At 41.7% G+C, this 22,829-nt stretch overlaps 1 protein-coding gene across 1 annotated transcript in view; it reads left to right on the top strand.

Annotated features, from left to right (window-relative positions):
- The first annotated feature begins 11,152 nt into the window (after nucleotides 1–11,152).
- The window catches only part of LAMB4 (laminin subunit beta 4), a 52,206-nt gene continuing 40,529 nt past the window's right edge, over nucleotides 11,153–22,829 (top strand). Inside the window, exons 1-8 of the mRNA XM_026095364.2 lie at nucleotides 11,153–11,230; nucleotides 12,840–12,902; nucleotides 14,141–14,298; nucleotides 18,540–18,675; nucleotides 20,115–20,188; nucleotides 20,883–21,071; nucleotides 21,649–21,712; nucleotides 22,291–22,505. Coding sequence (XP_025951149.2) covers nucleotides 12,869–12,902; nucleotides 14,141–14,298; nucleotides 18,540–18,675; nucleotides 20,115–20,188; nucleotides 20,883–21,071; nucleotides 21,649–21,712; nucleotides 22,291–22,505 — 870 coding nt within the window. The 5' untranslated portion in view covers nucleotides 11,153–11,230; nucleotides 12,840–12,868. The remainder of the gene's footprint in view (nucleotides 11,231–12,839; nucleotides 12,903–14,140; nucleotides 14,299–18,539; nucleotides 18,676–20,114; nucleotides 20,189–20,882; nucleotides 21,072–21,648; nucleotides 21,713–22,290; nucleotides 22,506–22,829) is intronic.

Here is a 22,829-nt window from a genome sequence, read left to right as displayed (position 1 = left end):
GGCACTGAGACCCGCGGGGCAGCCGCCGCACAGCGCAGAGCGGCGCTAGCGGGCGAAAGGGGGGCGGGAGGGTCTCCCCGGCCAATCAAAAGGCAGTGCCTCCCAGGAACCAGAGAGACAAAGCAGCTGGAAGGGCTCGCTGCTGCGCCCTTCTAGCTCTCGATCGGCGCGTGAGGGAGCTGGACTCTGTGGTCCCCCGTCCTGCTTCTGTGCTGCTGGCCGGGCCCCGGTCGGGCGTGTCGTGGCGGCCCTGCGGATGTCGGCCCTGCGGGGTGTCCCTGGCCTGCGGGGTGTCCCGGTCCAGCCGCCCTTCGTTGGGGGGCTGCGGTGCCGCTCACGGGAGCTCGAGACTAAGGGGGGCCCTCCCGGAGCAGGGCTGTGCGCTGCCGTGGTGGGGCCGCGGGGCGGTTGGGTGCTCGGAAAGGTGAGCCTAAGGGATACGTAGGGAGTAAACGTGTGGGGTTTTCTCGGTGTCTCTTCCTGAGCCCCGTAAGAGGGGAGCACGGCTCAGCAGCACCTGGCACCTCGGTGCGGAGGGGGTGAGGCAGGTGGCAAGAGCCGGGGCCTCAGCTGGGGAGTGGGAGAGGGCAGGGAAAGCAAAGGAGCTGGGGAGCAGGAGAAATAGGATAAAGAGCTTCTGGGTAGTATTTCTGTAAATGTGTTGTGGAAAACCAAAGAGGAAAAAGGTCTTGGCAGCAGCTGACAATTTTTTGTGCCTTTCTATGTCTCTGTAAGTAATTAAATTTGGGTTTTTTGTTTGGTTGCTCAAATAAATAATGTTTCACAATCACAGTTTACTACATGTCTGTCTCACAGTATCTTCTCAATAATATGTGAAGTTGCCCCATTTCAGTCAATTTGATGGAGGTGCGGAGCTCTAGGAGTTAGTGCCTCAAGTTCTGTGAAGATGGGTGGTCACCTGGAGAGCAGCAGCGTGAGGTCAACTGTATTTTCAGGCAGTAGGGAAGGCACTTGAAGAGAGCCACAGGAAACTGGCCGTGTAAATTTTTAGTCATGGAATTGGTTCTCTTTCCCTGGCAACTTTGCTTCTTAAATTTATTAAAAGTGTGCCCATGTATACTGGGAAACCATTACAGGCTCAGAGCTTGCAAAACCATGCTCCTGATACACGCAGCAGTCTGCCAGACCTGAAACTACGCTCTGGGAGGAGATGGTTACTGTTGACCGGAAATCTCAGGATGATATTTCCAGCGTGTGTCAAAGGCCTCAGCCTGTATTCCCCATGGGCCTCTGATGGGCAGTTCTGCTTTTGGGGCTGCTGAAGTTTTTGGTCCAGTGCTGACTGCTGAGCAGGTCTCTTACAAATGAGATGTTCAAGAAAGATTTCTGGATGCTCTTCTTTCCCTTGGGTGCAGCATTCTTCAATTCTATGATGTGAGCATTTTACTTAAACCAGCATAGCAAGCTTACAGCACGCTGGTGCGGCACTTCTGGCATTCCATGGCCAGAAGCACTCTGCTTCTTTGCCTGACACCCGGAGGGAATCACCATCCCTTCATAAATAGGACTTGTAATTGCTGCAATACAATACAAGTAGTTACCATCACCTTAGTATTGTTTATTCATAATCTTGTAAGTCTTCCATTTACCTGGGATATCTGTAGCTAGTTTAAAACCAAATAAAAAACAAAACACCAATTAAAGAAGGAGACCATGATGTTTATTCTTTTGCATTAGTTTTTCAGTTTGGTCCACTCGTGGGAGTGGGGGAGGTCCTTTTTAAAATGATCTTTATAGAAACTTCTTTCCGTATGATCTCAAAATGCAGAAAGGTCCTCTTCACTGAAGGGAAAAATGTTATAGCTGCTTATGCTATCTGAAAATATCACAGCTAAAATGCATTCATGGTGTAAAGAGGACAACTGTTCTATGAAATCATTGCTGCTTTAGTAGTTTAATTCAGAATACAGAATTATTTAGCACTGGAAATCCTTTTAGGGAAAATGAATCCTACTTCTTTTGAATATTTCTGTGACTTAGCCAAGATTTTTAAATGCAGTTTAATACAGCTGCTTAATGAGGCTCATACTTCACTCATGAAAGCCGGGATAAGTACTATACTTGTGTGAAGTACTGTGAAAGCTGCGGCTAAAGACGTTGCAGTGTAATCTTGTTTTTTCCTTTTCCCAAGAATTTGAATTGTTTGGTGCAGACAGATAACTAATTCAAAGTTGTGTCATTTAGCACAGATTTGCTATATATTGTTGACAGAGTGTGTGGCATGTGGCAGAGGGGAAGGGAGCATAAGTCACTGAGCTAAATTCCTGTCTGGATTACAAATGTCAGTTTGAGATGATTATCTGGTTAGTAATAAATTCTGATCCATCACCGCTTGGCTCTTTTTAGTAATTAGATGATTATTACAAAAGAGAAATATTTTGATATTTGATTATGTTACAGAAGTACACTAATCCTGTGGTAAAAAGGCCTCTTGAATTGTCTAAACGCTAGCACAAGGCCAGCAACTATCTGGGAGACAAAGTATTTATACTAGTGTAAATTGTGACCTTCAGTATTTCTTTGATGTTCACGTTCCATTCTCCATTCTGTGGAATGCAATTTTCCTGAATAAACACATGGCCATTAATAAATACGGTTTCTCAAAGTTTCTTTGAAATTGCATTCACAAATCATCATAAACAGTGCCTCCTATTGGGGAACCCAGCCCCCAGTTGGGTTCTCTTTTACTACAAGTTTGCTGTGTCCCAGCCTAAAAATCTAGTCTTGAAAAGTATCCATAGTCTTAAAAGGCCTTCTCTTGATGGCAGGAAGAATTTGGGTTTCTGCAAGGCTACCTATGGTTTGCCTTTCATAGAGGAAAAGGAATTTCTATTTGTTAATTACATAAAGACGTTAAAGTCTATTTCAAGGACCAGGGGAAAATGTGGATAAGTCGTATGTGAGCTCACATTGATTCTAGGATATTGATAAAATATTAATAAGTTTGCCATAATTTTAAAACATTTTGATAAAATATTTGTAAGTTGTTATGACCCTTGTGATGCTACAAATGTGCTCATAGCGTTAATGTAAGTAAATCGATGCTTATCCAGTAGAATAAGGTTCCCCAAATTTATTGTGAAATCTGTGTAGATAAATGTGTACATTTGATTGTTTGGACTCTGAATGGGCATACCTAAGAGATAAATCTTCAGAGACTTCTCAAGACAAATTGCTAGAATGGTTTGGCTTTATAAGAAGGCTGTTTTGATTTTAATAATAACATTAGCTCCATTAATATTAACTTCTTTGCTTTCCTATGCCTATTGCTTTCTATAACAAGTTAAGTATGATTGGTGAGAGCTGAACCTAGCAAAAATAACAAATTTTAATTAAGCTTTATCTAGTCTGAGTGTAAGCTGGCAGTCACTGAGGATGATGGTTTCAGTTAACTTTTTGCCAGCTGTCAGGCCTCTTCTGCAAGGCAAATCTGAACAGGTCAGAGTACTCTTAGGACAGTGCCTCAACATGCACAGTAGGTCCAATGCATCCAACCTCTTTAACAGCCTAAGCTTTATAGCAACGTTGTATTTCTGCACAGGCCTGCCCAGGCGGTGAGGAGAGACACTGTAGCCGCACTTGCGAATAGCCCTGTTTTTTCAGCCTCTGTTCCTAGATGATACTACGTTTTTTTCCTAACTCCTGACATAAGGCATTTCTTTCATGTCCATCTGACTAAGCTACTACTTCCAGATTCTCGTCCTCTGTAATCCCCTATCCAACAGCTCTCTCCACTTCTTCCTTGCCCAGTCTATTTCCCCATGAGTATCTGTGGGCTTTCTCAAAACCTTAAATCTTTTCCCTGCCAGGGTGCCTGGATCCACAGCTTCGCTCGTCTCTCCCACTCCCTCAATCCGCAGCTTCGAATCCATTCTCACTGGCCCTGGCTTCCCGAAAGCTCCTGTCAGTCCTTTTCTCCCCCATTTTCTGAGACATGCAGTTTCCCCTAGAAGGTATAGCAGAGAGACTCATGTGCTAGCTGATGAGGTGTTTGTAGGCACCTACTCACTTGACTCCACTGCAAGGAGCTTGGGGTAACGTGCACAAACTATCTGGTCAGAAAGAAGAGGCAATGTGCAAGCAAAGTAGTTGCTATCGAAATGAGATTGAGTGGATGGTCAGCAAGGCAAAGGTTGCTTCCTGCCTCCTTCTGCCATAAACAAACTGCCTCAATAATAGTGTTTGAAAGCAAGAGGTATTTCCTTCTCTCCAGGTTGGCTGCTGGCTCCTTCTGTGCTTGGCTGGGTTTCTATCTGTAACCAGCTGCTCCAGCTTGGCAGGGACAACCCTTCCCTATGACAGGGGGAGAACAGGAAAGTGAAGGGAGACATTAATTCTGCTGCTTTTTCTATCTGGTGTAATTAAAGTAACTGAGAGACGGATAAAGCAGAGGTTGTTATTCATGATCCTGGGCAAATTATATAAATATATGCACTGGTTCCCAAACTGTTAGTGTGTTGTATTATCAATGTGCTATTGCTACATGGGTTATGTAGGGACCATGTCAAAAATCTATTCATTCTCCTCAGTTATTTCATGCATGACTTATGTGTGATGCTTCCTGTGTTTGTACAGGCTCCAGGTGTTACAGAACAGACGCAGATAGAATTGAACAACTGACAGTCAGCCAGTCATCATTCTATCATGCTTTCAGGGAATTAACGTGTGTATGTTGATAGATTTAAATACTCCCCAGAAACCTTTGTATTACATTTCACTTGGAACTGGAAATGGAAAAAAATCTCCAAAATGTTGGTTTAGTTGTTTATATTGCCAAGTTAGGCAAAATAAGTAACATGTAGCTTGTATGTAAGAGGCTTTTGACTGAAATCTGGTTAATTTAAGTCCTGTCTGCTTTGCAAGCAGTGTTCTGAGGGAGATCCAACAGCCTTATCAGTAACTATGGGAGACAGGGGCTGTTTTGACAAAATAGTGTTGTTTTGGCGACTACAAATGGAAAACTTCATATTTATCAGTTATTTCACCATGCAGCCCATTCTATTTCCCTAGCTTTCTGAAGCGCCCTTAGTGTCCAGCATCATCCATTCCAATCTAAACGTACTTTGTCGGCTTTCTGGTCCTTTAGCACTACTTTTGTCTTCCGATTCTATGAGAAAGAAACCTTTTTTTTCCAGTTGACAAAGTAACAAGAGAAAGAAAAGTGGTTTTCATTCTCTTTCATTTTTCCTAACTGAAATCAATATCTTATTCCATGCCACTCTAAAACAAAATATTTCACTTTTCAGCTCTTTTTTCTTTAAAAAAAAAAAAAAAAAAAGGATGGGAGGGGGGCCATGAGGCCAGCCTCCTTTTTCATTTTGGAGACCAGTGCTTTAGACACCCCTGGACTGTGAAAGAGCTGGTTTCCTTTTGTGCCCCTGACCGAAGGGCTGGAGCCAGCAGCTCCCAGAAAAGCTCTCTAACCACCAGGTTTTGGTGGTTCTCCAGTGAGTGATCTTGCCGCTGCTGCGGCTGTTGTCCTGTAGCTGACTCATTTTTCTCTCTACTCTTTTCTCTCCACCTCAAATTAAAGTTGCCATGCTTTTTGTCTGCCATGTTCTGCTCCCAGTGTTCCGCATTTCCTTTTTCTTTTTTTTTCTTTCCCCCCAAAGCTCAGTGAATCCATGGATTTCCCCTTATTTCTTCTCTAAACTATGCTCCTAGGTTTTGAATTTTGTTTATTCCCCTCACCCCCCAAAACCTCTGTATGCCTTAGTTCCCAACAAACTACAGCATAGAAAGTTTCCTGTGTTGGTAACAAAACTTTTGTAAGCCAGTAGGTCCCAAAGGCTCCTCAGGTGCCAGTCACGTTGCCTGCACCTAGGGTAGTCTGTAATTTCTAAACATCACGATCGGTTTAACCTTTGTCAAAGAACTTCTTTTAACCTAGAGAAAAACCTTAGGCTGGTTTAGGCTGACAGGTATGGAAAATCTAATAATGCAGATTTAAAATAAAACATTACTGCAAATTTGTATGGATAAAAATAGAATGGTAGAAAGAAGAACACTTTCAACAGTAGCGTGAAGGTTAGTAAAACAAGAGCCCTGCTATGCCCTCTTAACAGATGCTGTGACAGAAAGAGCTTTCCCCCGAGAGCTTCATTATGTTACAAGGCAGTGGCAGTAAGGTGAAAAACTGTTGCTGTCATCCTAACTCCACGCATATTGTCCTCGTATGGATAGTACTCAAAGGTATAGTAGAATTTTAATCACTGGTTTACTAAGGGAGTTCTTTGATCCTTCAGGTTTCTGCTGAAATATGGGTTGATCATTTTAAAGTGAAGCATGACTGGCTTTTTAAAAGCACGTCAGTAAATCTAATTTAATAACTTCTTCACGGTGCTCAAATCTGCCTTCTCAGTTAATTTGTTGGCAAAGTTGGAAGGACCTTACTCTCTGGCCCTTGTGTTGTATTTACTTTGCAGTTTTTGTTTTCTGTAAGAAAACAATTTAACAAATATCTTTCAGTAGATGGTCAAATTGTCTTTAAAAATAATGGGATTTATGTGACTACTATGAAGCATCTTGGCTTGGACGCTTGGAAATGAGCACCAGTTCTCTGAAAATCAGCCCCTTCGGTATAGCTAAAATAGTGAGACATGCAAAGTCTCACTATTGAGATGCAAACAGAGAAAAGAGGAGGGAAAAAGAGGCAGATTAAGGGGGAAGAATTATTTGCTGTAATGTGGCAGAGGGAGGGGAGCTTCATGAGCTGGATCGCTCTTTGCCTTCCCCACACAGAGGGCAGCTTTTATCGGGGTGGCGGGTAGGCTTTTATTATTTATTATTTGCGCATAATAAATCCTCCCTAGAAAAATGTATCTACAGACTCACAGTAACTATCCTAACAAGATACAAAACGAAGAGTGGGGCTGTATCTAAAGCCCTGAGAAAGCACAGAGGGAGCAGTGCTCGCAAGCACTGTGGTAGGGCACAGGCCCCTCCAGGAGGAAGTTCAGAGTCCGCAGGAGTTCGGCTTCACTGTGTGGCTTCTGGAAGCATCTGCCTTTGCTTTTCTTACAACAGAAATTGAATTGTTAGACTTCAGTTTAGTCAAATTTTCCTGCACAGCTTAATTTGGAGGTAGGAAAAGCTCTTTGCTTTCTTTTTGTTACACCTTTCTTGAATTGTTTATTATTGCACATATTCCCTTTCTTTTTGCATATTAATCCCCTCTGCTGTGATTTCATACATAATAATCAATTCTGCTCTTGCATTTAGAGAGAATAATTTTTTATGACTTATAAGCCAAGAAGTAGTGAAAAAAACAGTGAAAAATCTCAAGGACTTGTTTATTGATGTTAGAAGGTTCTTGGAAATATCATTTTCCAATTGTACTGCATAAACTCACCAATTTTGAATAAACAAATATGAGATTTGTAATAAGGTGTGTGTCAGACTTCTCATCCTGGCTGACAGTCTTATTTTCAGCTTGGAAATGTCAAGACCTTAGAAAATATTGTGAAATTTTACGTGGTCTCTTCAATGGCATCTTGAAAATTGCACTGGTATTTTAAAAGAATACAGTTCATCATTCTCTCTTTCTCTCTCTCTTTTTCCTCTGTAGCGTTGATTACAACAATCATCAATTCTATGCCTGCCAGAAAGATAACATTCAGGTTGAATCTGGCATTCTTATTTCTGGGGGAGAAACCAAAGACTTCAAATATCAGAGCTACACATGCAAAAGGTGAAGGGCACCATGGATGCCATGATTGTTAGAAATCAAAGAACCTTCTCATAAATTATAAGTATGATTTACATCCCTTTTAAGTATGGAAAGGCTGGTTTAAGCAGTGATTAAGTAAAATTTAAAAATAACCTATTTGCTCCAGGATGCACGAGATGCAAAGTATGGAGAAGCAGCTGGCGGGTGTAACACACAAGTGAGGAAGTCTGGGGAACAGTCCTTCTGCACTGGCCCCCGCGGTTGTTTGCATCTCCTCAGCTTTCCTCCTGACATGTCAAAGCTAAGAGCACGAATTGCTAAACTTTCCTGTTGGTCAATCATTTCATCTTGCGCTGTGCCTGATCGTAACAACATTTTTTCTGTCTGTGCCCTGGGCTCCTTCACCAAGGTACGCACCCAGTCTGTGCACACACACACCTCATGGCAGCTGGCAGAGAAAGTGTCTGCATCCAGCACTGACTTTTGCACTGAACAGCTGAAATTACTCAAGGCGGAAGGGATTTACGTACGGGGATGCAAAGAGAATAAGCCTTTCAGGCATCTACTAATGCACAGGCAGCTTCATGCCATTCATTCCCACAGCCTGATGCCAGCGCCAATACCTGGTGCTGCAGAGACATCAGCACTATAGCCTTACTCGTGCGCACAAATACTGTGGGGCAGTGGGCCATGAATGTGGATTTTCACTGTGTTTTGTTGAAACTCAGATCTTTCTCTTCTTTTTTCTTGGGAACAAATTTAGCCTTAAATCATTACTACTTTCCAAAGCAGATGAAAATCCATATTCTTCTGCTCTCCTGATCAAATCTGTCAAACAGAATACTTTTGTTATTGTTTGGAACTTATACTTTATTCTGTTATTATTCTGTGTTACATTGTGCCAGTGTGGTACATGCTTCATGGAAAACCGAAAAATACAGACTCTGTCTTTGAGAAATTGCATTCTGGACGTAACATATGCTTAAAGAAATGAGAGCAGTAACTAAAGGGAAGAGACAGAGATGTAGCAAGATGGTTTTCCTTTATGGACCATTAGATTTTATTTACGATTTTAGGTATTTTTTTATGAATGGGATGCATCTCACTGCATTTTAGCTGCTTAAAATACAGGCGTCTGATCTAAGCCAGGGAATTGGGCTGCCAATAACCAAAAGAAAGCAGGAGGTATCTCCAAAGAGTGATTTATCTCTTTAAGGTAGGTATTGAAAGTAGGTGGGAAAACAGGCGCTCTGGGAGTTGCTGTCTTTCTCCATTGACTCTAAAGGAAGCCCAGATAATTAGTTTAAATTATACAGTTATTTTTCACATGTCAAAAATAATCCCATGCTCAAATAATTTTATTTCTCATCAAAACTTTACATAAAAGCAGAATTATTTTTAATTTTTCTGACATTTTTCACATTTTCATTAAAAGAAAAAAATCCAAATTTTCACTTTTTTGTTTTGGAGTTTGAGGATTTTTCTTTTTTCTTTGAAATCCTCCTAGATATTGACAAAAGGTGGAAAAATTCCATTGACCCAAAGAGACATTTTTATTTAACACACTTATCAGACAATCTTCATGAGGCGTTAAGAAGAAAGCAACTACCTGCAAGGGCTGCTGCTGCCTGCCCACCCAGCTTGGGGCCACGCTGTTTACTGCAGCTGGTACACATGTGCTTCCCGTAAGATGCACCTAGCTTTTTAACATTGACTTGAGTCACCACTTTGGGGCTTCAGTAAGAGCTAAACTGTCTGAAACTTCCAACCTGCTGAGGAGGATGAAAGCCCGAGGGGCAGCAGAGCCCGCTGGAGGAGTCCTGCTGCGGGGGTACGTCCTCCTCTGTTCCCTCCCTCAGTGCCTGGTGGTACGGCGTTTGTGCTGTTCGACTTCTGATATCATGTTTACAATATTAATGCAAAATACTGTTAGAGTGTTTTTAAAGCCCAGCAGCCCTGCCTTTACTCATTTTCTCTTTCCTCATGCTGGTTGATGTCTATGTGCATAAACTGAAGTGCTAACAACTTCTGTCCTTTTTATGTGTTAAAGATAAGCCTTGGGCCTAAGAATGACAGCCCACGGACCTGTGATGACTTGAAAAATCATGCACTAGTGCTGTCTACCCTCCAGCCAATGGTGGGATGAGTGATGCATTATAAATCCAGATCCTTTTACCAGTGGAGAGATTAAAGAAGCAAGGAAGAAGTTTCTTAATCCCTGCCTCGAGCAGTTTAAAACCTGCTTCTTGTTTGGGACCCTACAATAAATCAAAACACAGGGCTTGCTATATTCTGCAAATAAATCTTTCTGGATATTCATTTCCCACATAACTTCTCTGTAACAAAATCTGATTTATTTACCAAATATGCTAATAAAACATCAAACATTTTATAATTTAGTAACATCATCATGATGATACTTTTTTCGGTTATATGCCATTCATTCATCATGCACAGTGTAAGCAGTGCACAGTGTACAATGTAAGTATCCTTCTTGCACAAAAAGTAGAATGAATATCTTAATTTTTCATGTAATCCTTTTATTTCTTAATATTGAAACCCACTAAATATAAACCATCTGTACAACAATAAATCATGTATGAATGCAAACCAAATGCAGATTAAATTACCCTGAAAAAAAGTCTCCCACAAGTAATTTCCACATGCACTTCAGGAAAATAATTTCCAAAGTATTACTATATGAATTACTTCTACGAGACTGAATAATCATAGTAACAACAGAGGACATTTAGTACTAAACATTATGATAGAACTAAACAACCTGTGTCTGGTTATCTCTGAAAGAGCAGGAGCTACGAAAAGAAAAGCAGTCATTAGCTTATAAAACACATATTGCACATTTAGAAAACTTTCTGTTTGAGGATGTGATGATACTTCACATAAATCATGAGTTAAGACTTATAAGCAGTTGTAGGAGAACTGATACACAAATAGATGAAAACTAAAAATGTCAAAAGTACCTCTGCATGTTGGGTGTTTAAGAAGCCTGCGTTTCCGAGATGGCCTGCTATTCTCCAAGCTGGAATCAGTGTCACAGGTTTTAGCCAAGACATTAAAAGCCAATGGCCGCTTTTGAGAACGAGTGTGTGAATGCCTTCTCTGAGTTCCTCGGACAGTTGCAACATTTTTGCCGTGACTGTGGTTTGCCCATCGGACCATCGTTCCTCTTATTTGTAGTGTGTGGGTATGTATATGAGAAGCTCACGCGGAAATTCAAAGCTACACTGTGCTGAAGTTGTGGTCTCCTTTTTTAAACCGTATGAACTTTTTCTGCCATGAACTTACCTGTCACAATTTTCTTTTACTGCATGTATTTGCTAATGCCAAAAGCGCCAGTAGAGTGACTTCACAAATCAACCCTTTGGCAGGTTGCAGGCCAAGTCTCATTCTCACCTCCACCTTGATGCCTGAGGCAAAGTGCTAGCTTTTTCAGCTGAAGTGCACAGGTATGTCTTTACTTGCTCCCCTCATTTTGTCGTATTCACTTCTAGAAGACACACTTGGTCGTCTGAAATACAGGTAAGACCTCTTCAGTATTTCACTTACCTGCAATTGAACTAAAATATTTTGGTTTTACTAGTCACTGTTAATCTGTTAAAATGAAATGTTTAAAGAATATCATTGGTATCAAACGTAACAGGGTTAGATAGGGTAGTGACTGGGATGTGTAACTACCAAAATGGATAAATTACTCTTACTGTGTATACTTAAATTTTACTATAGCGCTGTCACAATGCTTGCAGTTAAAGTCATCTCTGAGTCTATCCATTACTCTGATATAGAGTAAAATTTAAAGTCTAATTCAGCAGGAAAAGGTTTCCTCAGTTGTGCCTTGGACTTTGGATCTGCTGCCAACTCTCTGTGTCACTGGAGAGCAGAGGCAGAGCTGTGCCGATCTTCGCCTGCTTCCCCCAACAGCATGCCGGCTTCTTCAGGGCTGCTGCAAATTAAAGGAATTGAAGTAGTGCAAAAGGCTGGTTTTTTATAGCTTTCCCTAACTATGATTGCTGAAATAGCCATGTAGGTATGGCTATTGTATGTATGTATTGCATGCAGCAAAGTGAACCAAACCTACATGGAGCCTGTAAAATCTTTAATACATCGAACACCTTTACCTATGGGAATAGTTCCCCCTTCTCCAACACCCTGGGGTAATGTGAATAGTTCCTCCCGCTCTGACACCACGGGGTATTTCATCTTTGCTCCTGCAGCACGGCAAGGGCAGTACTCACACGGGGACCCAGAGCAGAGCAGGGAAGCAGCACCCAGAGCACCGTGGTGTGGTGCCCCCGCGGGAGCTGGGGCTGCCGCTCACAGTCGGGCACCCACTGGCACCCGCAGCAGGACTAAGGGGCTGAGGGCCCAAAGGTGGCCCATCCAGCTGAGTTTTGGGGGCTCTGGTTGTTGGTGAACGGGGTGGCAGGATGTTGGGTCAACTGTTGTATCAGCAGCTCCCTTCTGTTCTTCCAGTAGACCCTCTGTGTTGGCAAGTCTTATTTTCCTCTCTGTGGGTAGTAAGAGGAAAGACGAAGTAAATGCCACAAGGAACCTCCCTTGGATTGCAGCTGAGATCTCCCCCGTACAAATCTTTAGCATTGATTTTAACATTCTTCTGCACAGCACTTAAAGATGCAGTTATGTAATGTTGTCTCTGCCAAGTCCAAAATCCGTAACACCTAACTTCAGGCATTTGCCTGTGGCATCTATATTAGGAGCTCAGTCTCTGTTTTAAGTCAATGAAAAGAAAAAAGAACCTCCAGAGAATGGGTCAGATCTCTGCATACAAACAGCTTTGCCGAATCTAGTTAGGATTAAATAGGTTATGTTCGAATACTACAATATTTTTGCAGATAGCATTTTCTTTTTATTTTAACCCAAGTGTGAATATGTTTTTTTTGGTCTTCTCCAAAAGCAGTTCTGAGGTGTCCCTCTGCTTTGATCTAGTTTTTAATGATGAAAATTCTATCCTGAGAAATTTTTACCAGAAGAAAATCAAAGCCAGGCTTTTCTTTTAATCTTTGTATTACAGTTCTGTTGCTTTACTAGAAGATAGCTCTGAGTAAGCCTGTGAGCACAAGTGCCTTGGTGAGGCAGGGCACTGAATGACCCACCAGTCCTTCTCTTACAGTGATACCAGTTTGAGTTTCACACCAAAGCATGAGGCTTGAGCTGCCCATTCTTCTACACCTCAGTAAGTACAAATGTTACATTTATTCAGGCTGATTTTGAAATAATATCATGTGATTTACATGTCTCTCCAAGATTTTGTTAGAGCGCTTCTTTTATGTACACTATTAATAGTGATTCCTTGTTCCACAATCTCCTGTCCAGGAGCTAGAAGTCTGATATGAAACCTTTAAATACAAAGAAAAGATACTGTAACTGAGTTTGTAATCAGGCCATAAAAGGGGCAATGTTTATCTGCCAACAGCCAATAAGCATGGATCTGGAAAATAAGAAAGGACAAGTTAACCAAACATATGCATCGCTTTATACTTAAAGAATCAAGCTTCACTGATTGTCCAAAGTACAGCCTGAACCATAAATTGAAATCTGGCTGTTGCTGCAGTTCCTACAAATATTCTTCATAAACACTATATATTTACTACTATAATTGCATTAATGTTTCTAGTGTTCCTCTGGGATCTTCATGTATTGATTTTACTTTTTTATTTGCTCTTTGTATAACAAGCTGAGCCAAGCAAAGCAGAACAGGTAAAGCCTAAAGGTATCCATTCCTATTCAGGGTTTCAGGACAGAACTTGTTTAAAAGGACAAGCACTGCAAGGGAAGTCCTACCATAATGGAAAAAAATATTTAAAGTCATTTCAGGCAAAACAAACCAAAAGAACTTGCAATTATTTACTGAATTCTGAATGACACTCTTTAATTGCTAATGTCCCTTCCGTGGTTCTTTATGGAAGGTTCTGAAACCACACCATGAGGTTCATTTCAAATTGCTAGATAATGTGAGGGAGCCCTGACTTTGATCTTGATCTCAGTTATACCAAGATAAGCTTGGAGACCTCAGCAGAAATCAGCAGAATCAGATCAGCATCTGCCTCTGCTCAGGAAGGTAATCGTAATGCCTGTGATTCTGCTGCAGTAGTGCTGGGTATATCAGGATAGGAAGCATAATAAATTATTACTCCTAGCAGAATGGCATGTTTACTGCACAAAGAAGTGCTGAGGATTAAAGTTTTAGGACAAATTTTCAATATGCTAGCTATTATGTTTTTCTAATGATTTTGTAGCAGGTGCATTCATTAGTGAAGCTCTTCAAAATTCTGCCAAATGATTTTATTAGGGACAAAAGGAATGTAGACACATAATTCATTTTTTCCACTGATGTTAGAATGTAACTGATTTTCTCTGGAGAATACTGCTGAGTATATGAATGTATATGAGTCTTTGATCTTTTGCACTTAGTGCTGTTAAGACTGCAGCGTGCACAGGATGCCTGTGATGCTGGTTCTTGCCACCCGGCCATTGGAGACCTCCTCCTGGGTCGCAGCAAGCAGCTAACGGCCTCGTCGACTTGTGGGATGAACGGCCCTCAGAAGTACTGCATCATAGGCTATCTCGAGGTTGGCTTATTCTTTTCCTTTTTTTAATACACTAAACTTTGCTTACTAAGAATATTCTCATTTATAAAAAGAAATTGCCTGGACTGGGACATTTCTGTTGGAGTTGTTTGAATAATCATCGGATGGCATGAAATAAGCCTGGTGGAAGTCTACATCTCATTGCAGCACAGATGGAGAGTCTGGCAGTAAACAGCAAACAGCCTTCAAAGTGACGTGTAGTTTCTCAAGAGAGAGGAACATCAGCGAGATGCAAGTGAGCGCAGGGACTTTGCTCTGGAAGGCATTTTCCTGCTCAGAGGCCTCAAAGATAAGGGCCACGGTTTGCATGCGTATTAGTGTTTGGCAGGATGGGTGCCGTGCTGGAGGCTGTAGGCACTGTCTTGACCAGCCGTAGCCGGGGGACACTTCCCAGATCGTGCTGAGACCTGAAGCAGCCTGTTAGAGATTCAAACCCCATCTGCTCATGTTGTTGATCTAAAATGAGACCTCTGTTGAGAAAAGCCACCTCTGGCAGAGGGAAAACCTTACAGTATGGTGCACTGCTTGGCTGTGCAGGACCGGTGGCCACTTCTCCCCTTCCCCCTTCATCATCTCTTGGGTCTGGTGCCATTTTCCCCTCTCGTTTCCAAACTGGCTCAGTGAAGCTGGGAATACTTCCATTAGCGGGGGCCCCGGGGCCTTACCACATCTCCTGGCGTGGTTCCCTCACCGGAAATGGGGGACCGGACAGCTAAGGTTGGGAGCACCAGCTCCCAAAGGTACAGGCTGCACCCGTGGGCCTTGTCAGCCAGTGGACGGGTCCCTCTCGCGCCCTGGCCTCCGAGCAAGGGGGGAAATGCCTGCCAGGGCTCTGCGGGTCCAGCCGACCTGCAGAAACACCAGCAGAGAGAAAGGGGAATTCCCCTTTCTCAAGTCTCAGAGGACTTGGCTATACTGAACTAATAAATCAATGCAAGTAGAAATATTTTTTCACTAAATACCAGCTGTAGGCTGAATAGGAAGTTAATAAAATACTGCTTATTTTATAAGCAATTGAAAACAATTACAATTTATCACCTTGCAGCATAATACCGTGACACGTTTACGGTTTAATGCTCTGCGGTACTGAGATGGCACTGAGCTCTGCTTGGAGTTGCTCATGGCAAATAAGTTTTTCTGCAAAATTTAAATGCCTGTTTCTTCTTCCCAAAGAGCCTATGAGCCACTCTTCAGCTTTTTGCAGTTTCCCTCTCCACACTGTTTGAATAAATGGGACTCTGGCACTTACTCATGAGCTGTGCTCTGAGCGTAGGCACCGCTGGGCATACAGGGGCACAATGAGCCCTCTCAGGGACGTCGTGTTTCCCACCCTTAGCAGGATGATTACCTTTTTTTATTTTTAAACAGGAGATCAAAGAGTAATAGATAATTAATATTTTCACTCGCCTGTACTTATCCTTTGAATTATGTAAATACAGAGTCATGAAAACGAACAGCTCTTCCTGAGATAATCCATGCTGCTTCAGTGTAGCCTGGCCCCTCTGGTGACAATCTCCTGAAGAAGACGAGAGTTACAAATTCTGCTGCTTTACAGAGCTCAAGAGATAGAGGCTTATGCTCTGGCAGTTCGATCTGCTACACTAGCTCCCCGTAAATGTGTGTGTAACTTCAAGTCTATTAGAAAGTTCCACTGACATCAATTCTTTTTCTCACCAACGCATTCTTGAATGCTTTCCTGGAGGGAGGCCAGGAAGCTTAGCATCTTACAAAGTCAGGATCTTTACCCTAAAATTCCCCTCCTGATGACCCATGTCAGGCATGATGACAAGAACAAACCTTACTTGTGAAAGTATGCATTAGCGAACATGACGAGCTGCCAAAAATCAGGACTTAGGATGTTTTGTTGAAAATTCAGATTGAAAAATCCAGTTCAACTTCTTTGTGTTTGAAAATAAACACTGTAATTATTTTCACTTTTATTTAGAGTAACATGTCCATTTGTTTCTAAACACATTCAGTGGATTTTAGCCCTATGATTGGATTAATTACTTACACATGTTCTGAAAGGAAAACAAAGAAAACTCAGTATTGGAGAAAGTATGAAGCTGCACACTTCAGAGACGAATGGAATCTGGTAGACTTGCGTTACGTGGACATGTATATGCTTGTCATTTGGGGTGCGAAAAGATTTTTACTGTGCAACCTTAAACGTAAGTTGAATGAGTGTCATATTATATGTGTCTATATAAACCAGAGAGTGGGTGTGTACAGTCTTGCCAAATGCTTGGATAACTCGAGCTCTCCTTACCAGAGCTTTGTAAAATCAGATGACTGGGTATTTTTTGTATTTCTGTCTCATCTTGCAAATTGATACATTCATCACATCCATGAGTCAAGTACACTGTAGAATGGCTGAATACAATATATATTTATCATACTATTTAAAACATGAAATATAATACATCTGTGAATCTATATCTGTTTATTTATTTAAACATGAGTAATTTCCAGGTGATTTCAGAATTTAAAGATGTGCAAACCGTTCCTAGTATTTCTCTGTACATCTTGAGCATGACGCCTGCCTGGAACATCTCTGCCAGTCCCATTCTAGATTGGCTGTCATCCAGCTTCTGCCACTGGCTTCTGCTTTCTGGTTTTGGCAGGATCACTAACAACCTCTCAGCCAAAGGCACTGAATGTGTGCCACCTCCTTCGCTTGCCTTTAGGGTAGTGTACCCTCTTCTTCCTGATGTCTTGTCCCCCCCTCGGCTCCCCTGGCAATCTCCTCCTGTCCCTTACCCCTTCAGTGCACTCACTGCAGGTTCCTCCTCTCCCTGTTGACTTTTTGAGGGCCATCTTGAGGGTCTTGTGCAAACTAGCATTTCAACCTGTCTCTCTGACATTTCTTTGGCTGTAAAGAGATCAGATGCCTTATCTAGATGTTCTTTCTTGTTGGATGTAGCCAAAACAAAATTCTTAGTCTTCTGCTCTGAGATTTTTTCTTTTAATCATTTTAGACAATATTGCCATCGTACCTGCCAGTCAGGCACAGAACTTGGGCATCACCCTTGGCTTCCACTTCTCCATATGTCCTCACAGCTGGACTGTGCCTACAACTTGTAGAGTCTCTCTGTGTAGCATGTTGGAGTGGCAGCCATTCATGTCCACACACCTTCCTTCTCAGTTACGACCTTACACTTCCCCGGGGCGCTGTCAGGGGCAATCACACTCTGCTTGTACTCGTTCTCAGTGTCTGAGCACAGATGATTTTCCAGCCTGGCATTTTAACCTTGTCCCCTCTCCTTACATCTTCCACTCATTCCTCCTTCCTTATCACCTTAAACATGGGCTACTTGTCTTCGTTTTCAAAGCCCTTTGCAGACAGCAGCCTCTCACTCACTTTTGGGATATCGGCTAATCATACCACCTTCATCATCTGCTTGTTACATTTTCAAACAAACCCTATCACTCTGCTGATGTCCAAGAGCAACCTGAGTGTCCTCCCTTGGTTCACTTTTAAGCTTTTCCCATTCCACTGTGCCCACAAGAGGCATCAACAGTGGCTGGAGTGATGGTGTCAGGCAAGATCACCTACTTACATTGTATCTACATCTAGCTTTTGCTTCCCTTTATACTGTGGTCTGTTTGGTGCTCCCAGCCAGGTCTCTGAGGCACCATGGTGACATAGGTAAGAGAGAATGTGCAAAAGAGAGAGTGAAAAAAAGGTATACATGATTCAGTAAATGTTCCTTTCCAGGCCTTCCTCAAATCTTGAAAGAGCAATTCATCCCTCGTATCCACTCCACTATCTCATTCCATTCTCTGACTGAAAGTTTCTGCAGCTTCTATGAGACATGAATAAAAACTGAACTTTTGAAAAATAAATTTCTCCTGAGAAACTCTTGCGAAAGAAATCCTCTGACAGCTAAAACTAGAATCAACACCTTGATAATCTTATTTCTTTGTTCTAAGATTCCTTCTTCACAACGGAAAACGTGTGGTTTTTATATGGTGCCTGAGGCAAACCAAGGTCCTACCACACCAGTGCTTGTTATGTGCGTGCATTCTTTGTGCATATAATGAATTTATTGAACTCAGTCAGAGATGTCCTTTATACATGAAAGCCTGAGGGATTAAAAGCAGAGGCACTCAAAGCAACATGACAGGTTCCGATCTTGCAATCAAATACATATGTGTATATCCACCAGAGCTTTAGAGAAGAGACCAAATTCATCTTTTATCCTGCTTATTTTGTTTTCTAGGCTGAGCAGAAGTGCTTTCTTTGTGATTCCAGACACCCGTATAATTCCTATACACAGTACAACAGCCACATGATTGAAAATGTTATCACAACTTTTGAGCCTGATAGGAAAAAAAGGTGGTGGCAGTCAGAGAACGGTAAGTTTCTTCGAAAAAAATGTTACTGCAGGTGGTTTGATTCGCTTATATAATCATTAGTCACTACTATCCCTTTATAAAAAGATGAGACAAAACTGCACACCTTCTTTGATTCAGTAGTATTGAATAGATATTTAGAGTGATTTAAACCTGTTCTTTTGTATCAATAGAGGAGTTCAGAAATTCTGTTTATCTACAGACAAATTTTAAGTGCAATACCTCCAACAGCTGAACAGAGGACCTGTGCCAGTGCTTTATTGTACATAGTAGGCATGTATTTTTCATAAAGTATCTTCTTTTCAATGAAATGTGATTTTTGACAGAAGGTACCTATGCTTACAGATGCATAATGACAGAGTCTGTAAAACACAGATATCTATTTAAAACAATTAAAGCTTGCAGTGTCAAGCACTGATACTTTAGGAAATGCTTAAATAAAGCCTGACTATTCTTAAGTGCTAATTTTGTCACAAATTTCCCTATAGTGGTTCTTCGCCAATATCAATTTATATATCTTTACATCTTCTCTGTAAAGGGAGGTTAGGAGGAATGGCATTTTACTATATCCTTATTTTACATATAATGGGTATGTGAAAATACTTTACTAGTGGGAAGTTAAGACAGAAAAATTAAGATAATATGTAATTTTATATGCTAATTATTTAATTGGGTATCCAGCTAGAAATTCATAAGCCTTGTTTTTTTCAGGGCATGTACCAAAGAACCGTCACCAGCTTTGGGCACCACTGTCAGTAAAGCTGTGGGCCAGCTGTAACAGGGCCCTTTCTTGCTCTCCCCATCTTTCCCCGCACAAAATCGTCACACGAAATAGCCTTGTCAGCAGGAGCTCCAATGTGGTGAATGCAGACATAAACACTGGGGGTATCATCTGACACTCTACAGAAAATATGTGAATTGGGGTTTTTTTTCCATACTTGTTACAGTTTTGGAAAATGCCTGATGCAATAGCCCTGCTCATGACAAATTTCAAGTCTATGTTTGGCAGTGTAGATATGTTTAACAGATCTGTTTAACAGGAAGAAAACTCATTTTTTATTGACATTGTTCTTAAAAATGAGGAAATACTTTGGATGCAATTAAAAGAAAATCTAACTGGACACAGGAATGCACAAACCCAAAACCTTGCTGTCACCCTCTGTTACAGTCTGAATGGTGTGAACTGGACCGTTAAACGTCACATGCAACCTCAGTGACACACAGCATTGCTGGGTCCCACTACGATATAGGCAGTGCATCGCATTGCCCTGGAGAGAGGGAGTGGGAAAGAGAGATCCAGCCGGATGCCAGTTTTGTGCTCACAGGAATCCTTAAAGAGTCCTGCTGCTGGAGGGGAAAAGGCATCTTTACATGCCCCACTGAAAAGCTGTCTCAGCAGCCTCTCCAATATGCTCTTCATTACATTTTCACTGTCTTTTCAGGCATTAACCATGTCAGCATTAGACTGGACCTAGAAACGGTATTCCAGTTCAGCCATCTTATCCTGACTTTTAAGGTAATGTTGTATGCACATATTTTACCTAAGCTTTCATTTAATTTTATACACTAATTATTTAATCACTGGAATAGATTGCTTAGAGAGACTGTGGAGTCTCTATCTTTAGAGGTTTGTAAGAACAGGTTAGATAAACACCCGTCAAGAATGGTTAAGTTATAGCTGATCCTGCCTGAGGGGAGTTAGATAGGCTGAATAGTTTCCTCTTCATGTGCCTTCTGGTCTTATTTTCTGCAAACCTGAAAATGAGAGTTGTAAAAAAATTAAATTGCAAAGTTAAGTTCTCAAAATTCAGGAAATGCCAGGATTGAGGATACTCATTCAAATATAATTCTGTCTTCTCCTGCATATCTACTATGATCCAGACGGTTACAAGTTTTTCACTACAAAATCCCTATTTTGTTATAGTAAACTTCCTTACTAAAAACTAAGCTCATATTTATAAAGAACATAGCCATTCCCTTTTGCTGAGAGGGTTCAGCTGAGGAATCCTGCGTTTTATGTGCTTCAGATGGTCTATTTCAGAGACTCGTGTAACCAGCACAGTAACTTCCTAATGGGCCTACAAGCTTTGAAACGTAGGATCTTAATTGGCAGCTGTTGGCATCCCCCATACAGGAATGTCAGTACAACAACCTCTGAGATTTGGTATCAATGCCTGGCTAAGGACTTCTTAAAATAATGTTTCTTATAGACGTTTCGGCCTGCAGCGATGCTGGTTGAGCGCTCCACAGATTTTGGTCAGACCTGGAAAGCATTTAGGTATTTTGCTCAGGATTGTGCAGCTTCTTTTCCCAACATCTCTTCTGGTCCAGCAAAAGGCGTGGGAGACATCATTTGTGATTCAAGATATTCTGACATCGAGCCCTCCACTGAAGGCGAGGTATTGCCAAATATCTGTGTTCTATGAATTCAGACCATACATGGATATTTTTCTGTAGCTGAGGTGCTCTGTTCTGTGCCCATTAGATACATTTATATGTGTTTTGAGACATGAATTATCATTGACTTTACTAACTGAGTAAGAGGGAAAGAAGACCACTGCATTTAACCCCCAGTTTCACATCCAAAGGAACTCATAAAACAACTTGCACAAAACCTTCTAGTGTTTTTTCCTGGTTTCCAAATTCATATAAAAGTCCCTCTTTATAAGAAATCGTGGCTCCCCATCAACCTCTACTGCTATGGCAAGGGTTTGTCCTTTGATCCTTTTGGTGGGAGCCAGATGGCCGCATTCTCTACATCAGGCTTTTCCTGACACATCACTCCATCAAAGGTGCTCCACTTCAAAGCCACACTGAACAGGATGAGGGCACTTGCTGGATGAAGGCCACAGCCCTGTTTTTCTTTCTATGGGATCAGTAAAGTGGCATCAGTAACAAATGGGTCTCAAGTGACAGATCTGTATGCCAAAAGAAAATACTGCATGATTTTTAGAGCTATATTAACTTTTTTTGCAGGTCGTCTTAAAAGCTTTGGATCCCAGCTTTGAAATAGAAAATCCATATGTGCCATATATCCAAGGTATGAATAGCCTGGGTTTTCTCCAGAGATATTTTGCTGATGTTGCTTGTTTTATGTACTGAAAGGGTCGAATGTTCAGCGGTGTAAATCAGTGATGCTGAAAATTAGGTATGTAAAGATCTTAAGGAGATATCTGTGTTAGTAAATAAAATAAGCCAGTCTTTTTCTTTGGTCTTGAGGGCAAATGGCATAGCTCTGCACAGCTCACATCCATAGAGATAATTTATTATTCCTCCTGGCGTCAGGGTGGCCTAATCCATGCTGTCTTTTAGGAGCTATCCCCGAGCCATACGTGAACTCACCCAGGTGCTGGCAAAATGCAGTTTGGTTCAAGCCAGAGCCATGCCAAGGAAGATGCTGATGCTTAGACAGCTGTGTGCCACAAGTGGGTCTATTCCCTGGCACCATATGGGTTACTTGCCCGGAGGAGCTAGGCTGATATCAGACTATTTTAACTGGATTTCTTCAGTGTGGAGGAACTCCTGGATGATTTATCCAAGAAGATTTGACTCTGTTTATTTTTAAGTGTACAGAATTTAGAGTAGTTTGGGCTCTTGATTTCTTTTCTTTTCTTCCAGAGCTCATTACTTTGACAAATCTAAGGATAAATTTTACTAAACTCCACACCCTTGGGGATGCTCTGCTTGGAAGAAGGCACAATGATCCCCTTGAGAAGTATTACTACGCTGTCTATGAAATGGTCGTGCGTGGCAGTTGCTTTTGCAATGGTCACGCCAGCCAATGTGGTCCTATGCAGAGTCTGCGGGGAGATGTTTTCCATCAGTCTGGAATGGTGCGTCATTAAAATCTTTTCCAACAAGGACAGGTCCTCTCTGGTGTTTTGGAGGAAGAGATGGAGGAGGGGAGTGGAAGGGAGGTCTCTGGTGGTACTTGGATTGATCATGTGCAACTCAGCATTGTGAAGTGTTCCAACATAGCTTAGTCCTTTAAAACCCTAGGACAGATTGCTCAGAATTGGTCCCTTTGTTGGCATTAGTGTGGTGTTTCTAAAGCAGCTGAGAGGAGACATGTTGATGATAGCATCAAAATACCAGAGCTGTAATGGTGCAAATATAATGCAGTAAGTAGCTGGTGCTGTGTGCAGGCTTGAATGGCT

This window comes from Dromaius novaehollandiae, chromosome 1, assembly GCF_036370855.1.
Source record: "Dromaius novaehollandiae isolate bDroNov1 chromosome 1, bDroNov1.hap1, whole genome shotgun sequence".
NCBI classification, from domain to species: domain Eukaryota; kingdom Metazoa; phylum Chordata; class Aves; order Casuariiformes; family Dromaiidae; genus Dromaius; species Dromaius novaehollandiae.
This window is presented reverse-complemented; position numbering and strand designations above follow the sequence as displayed.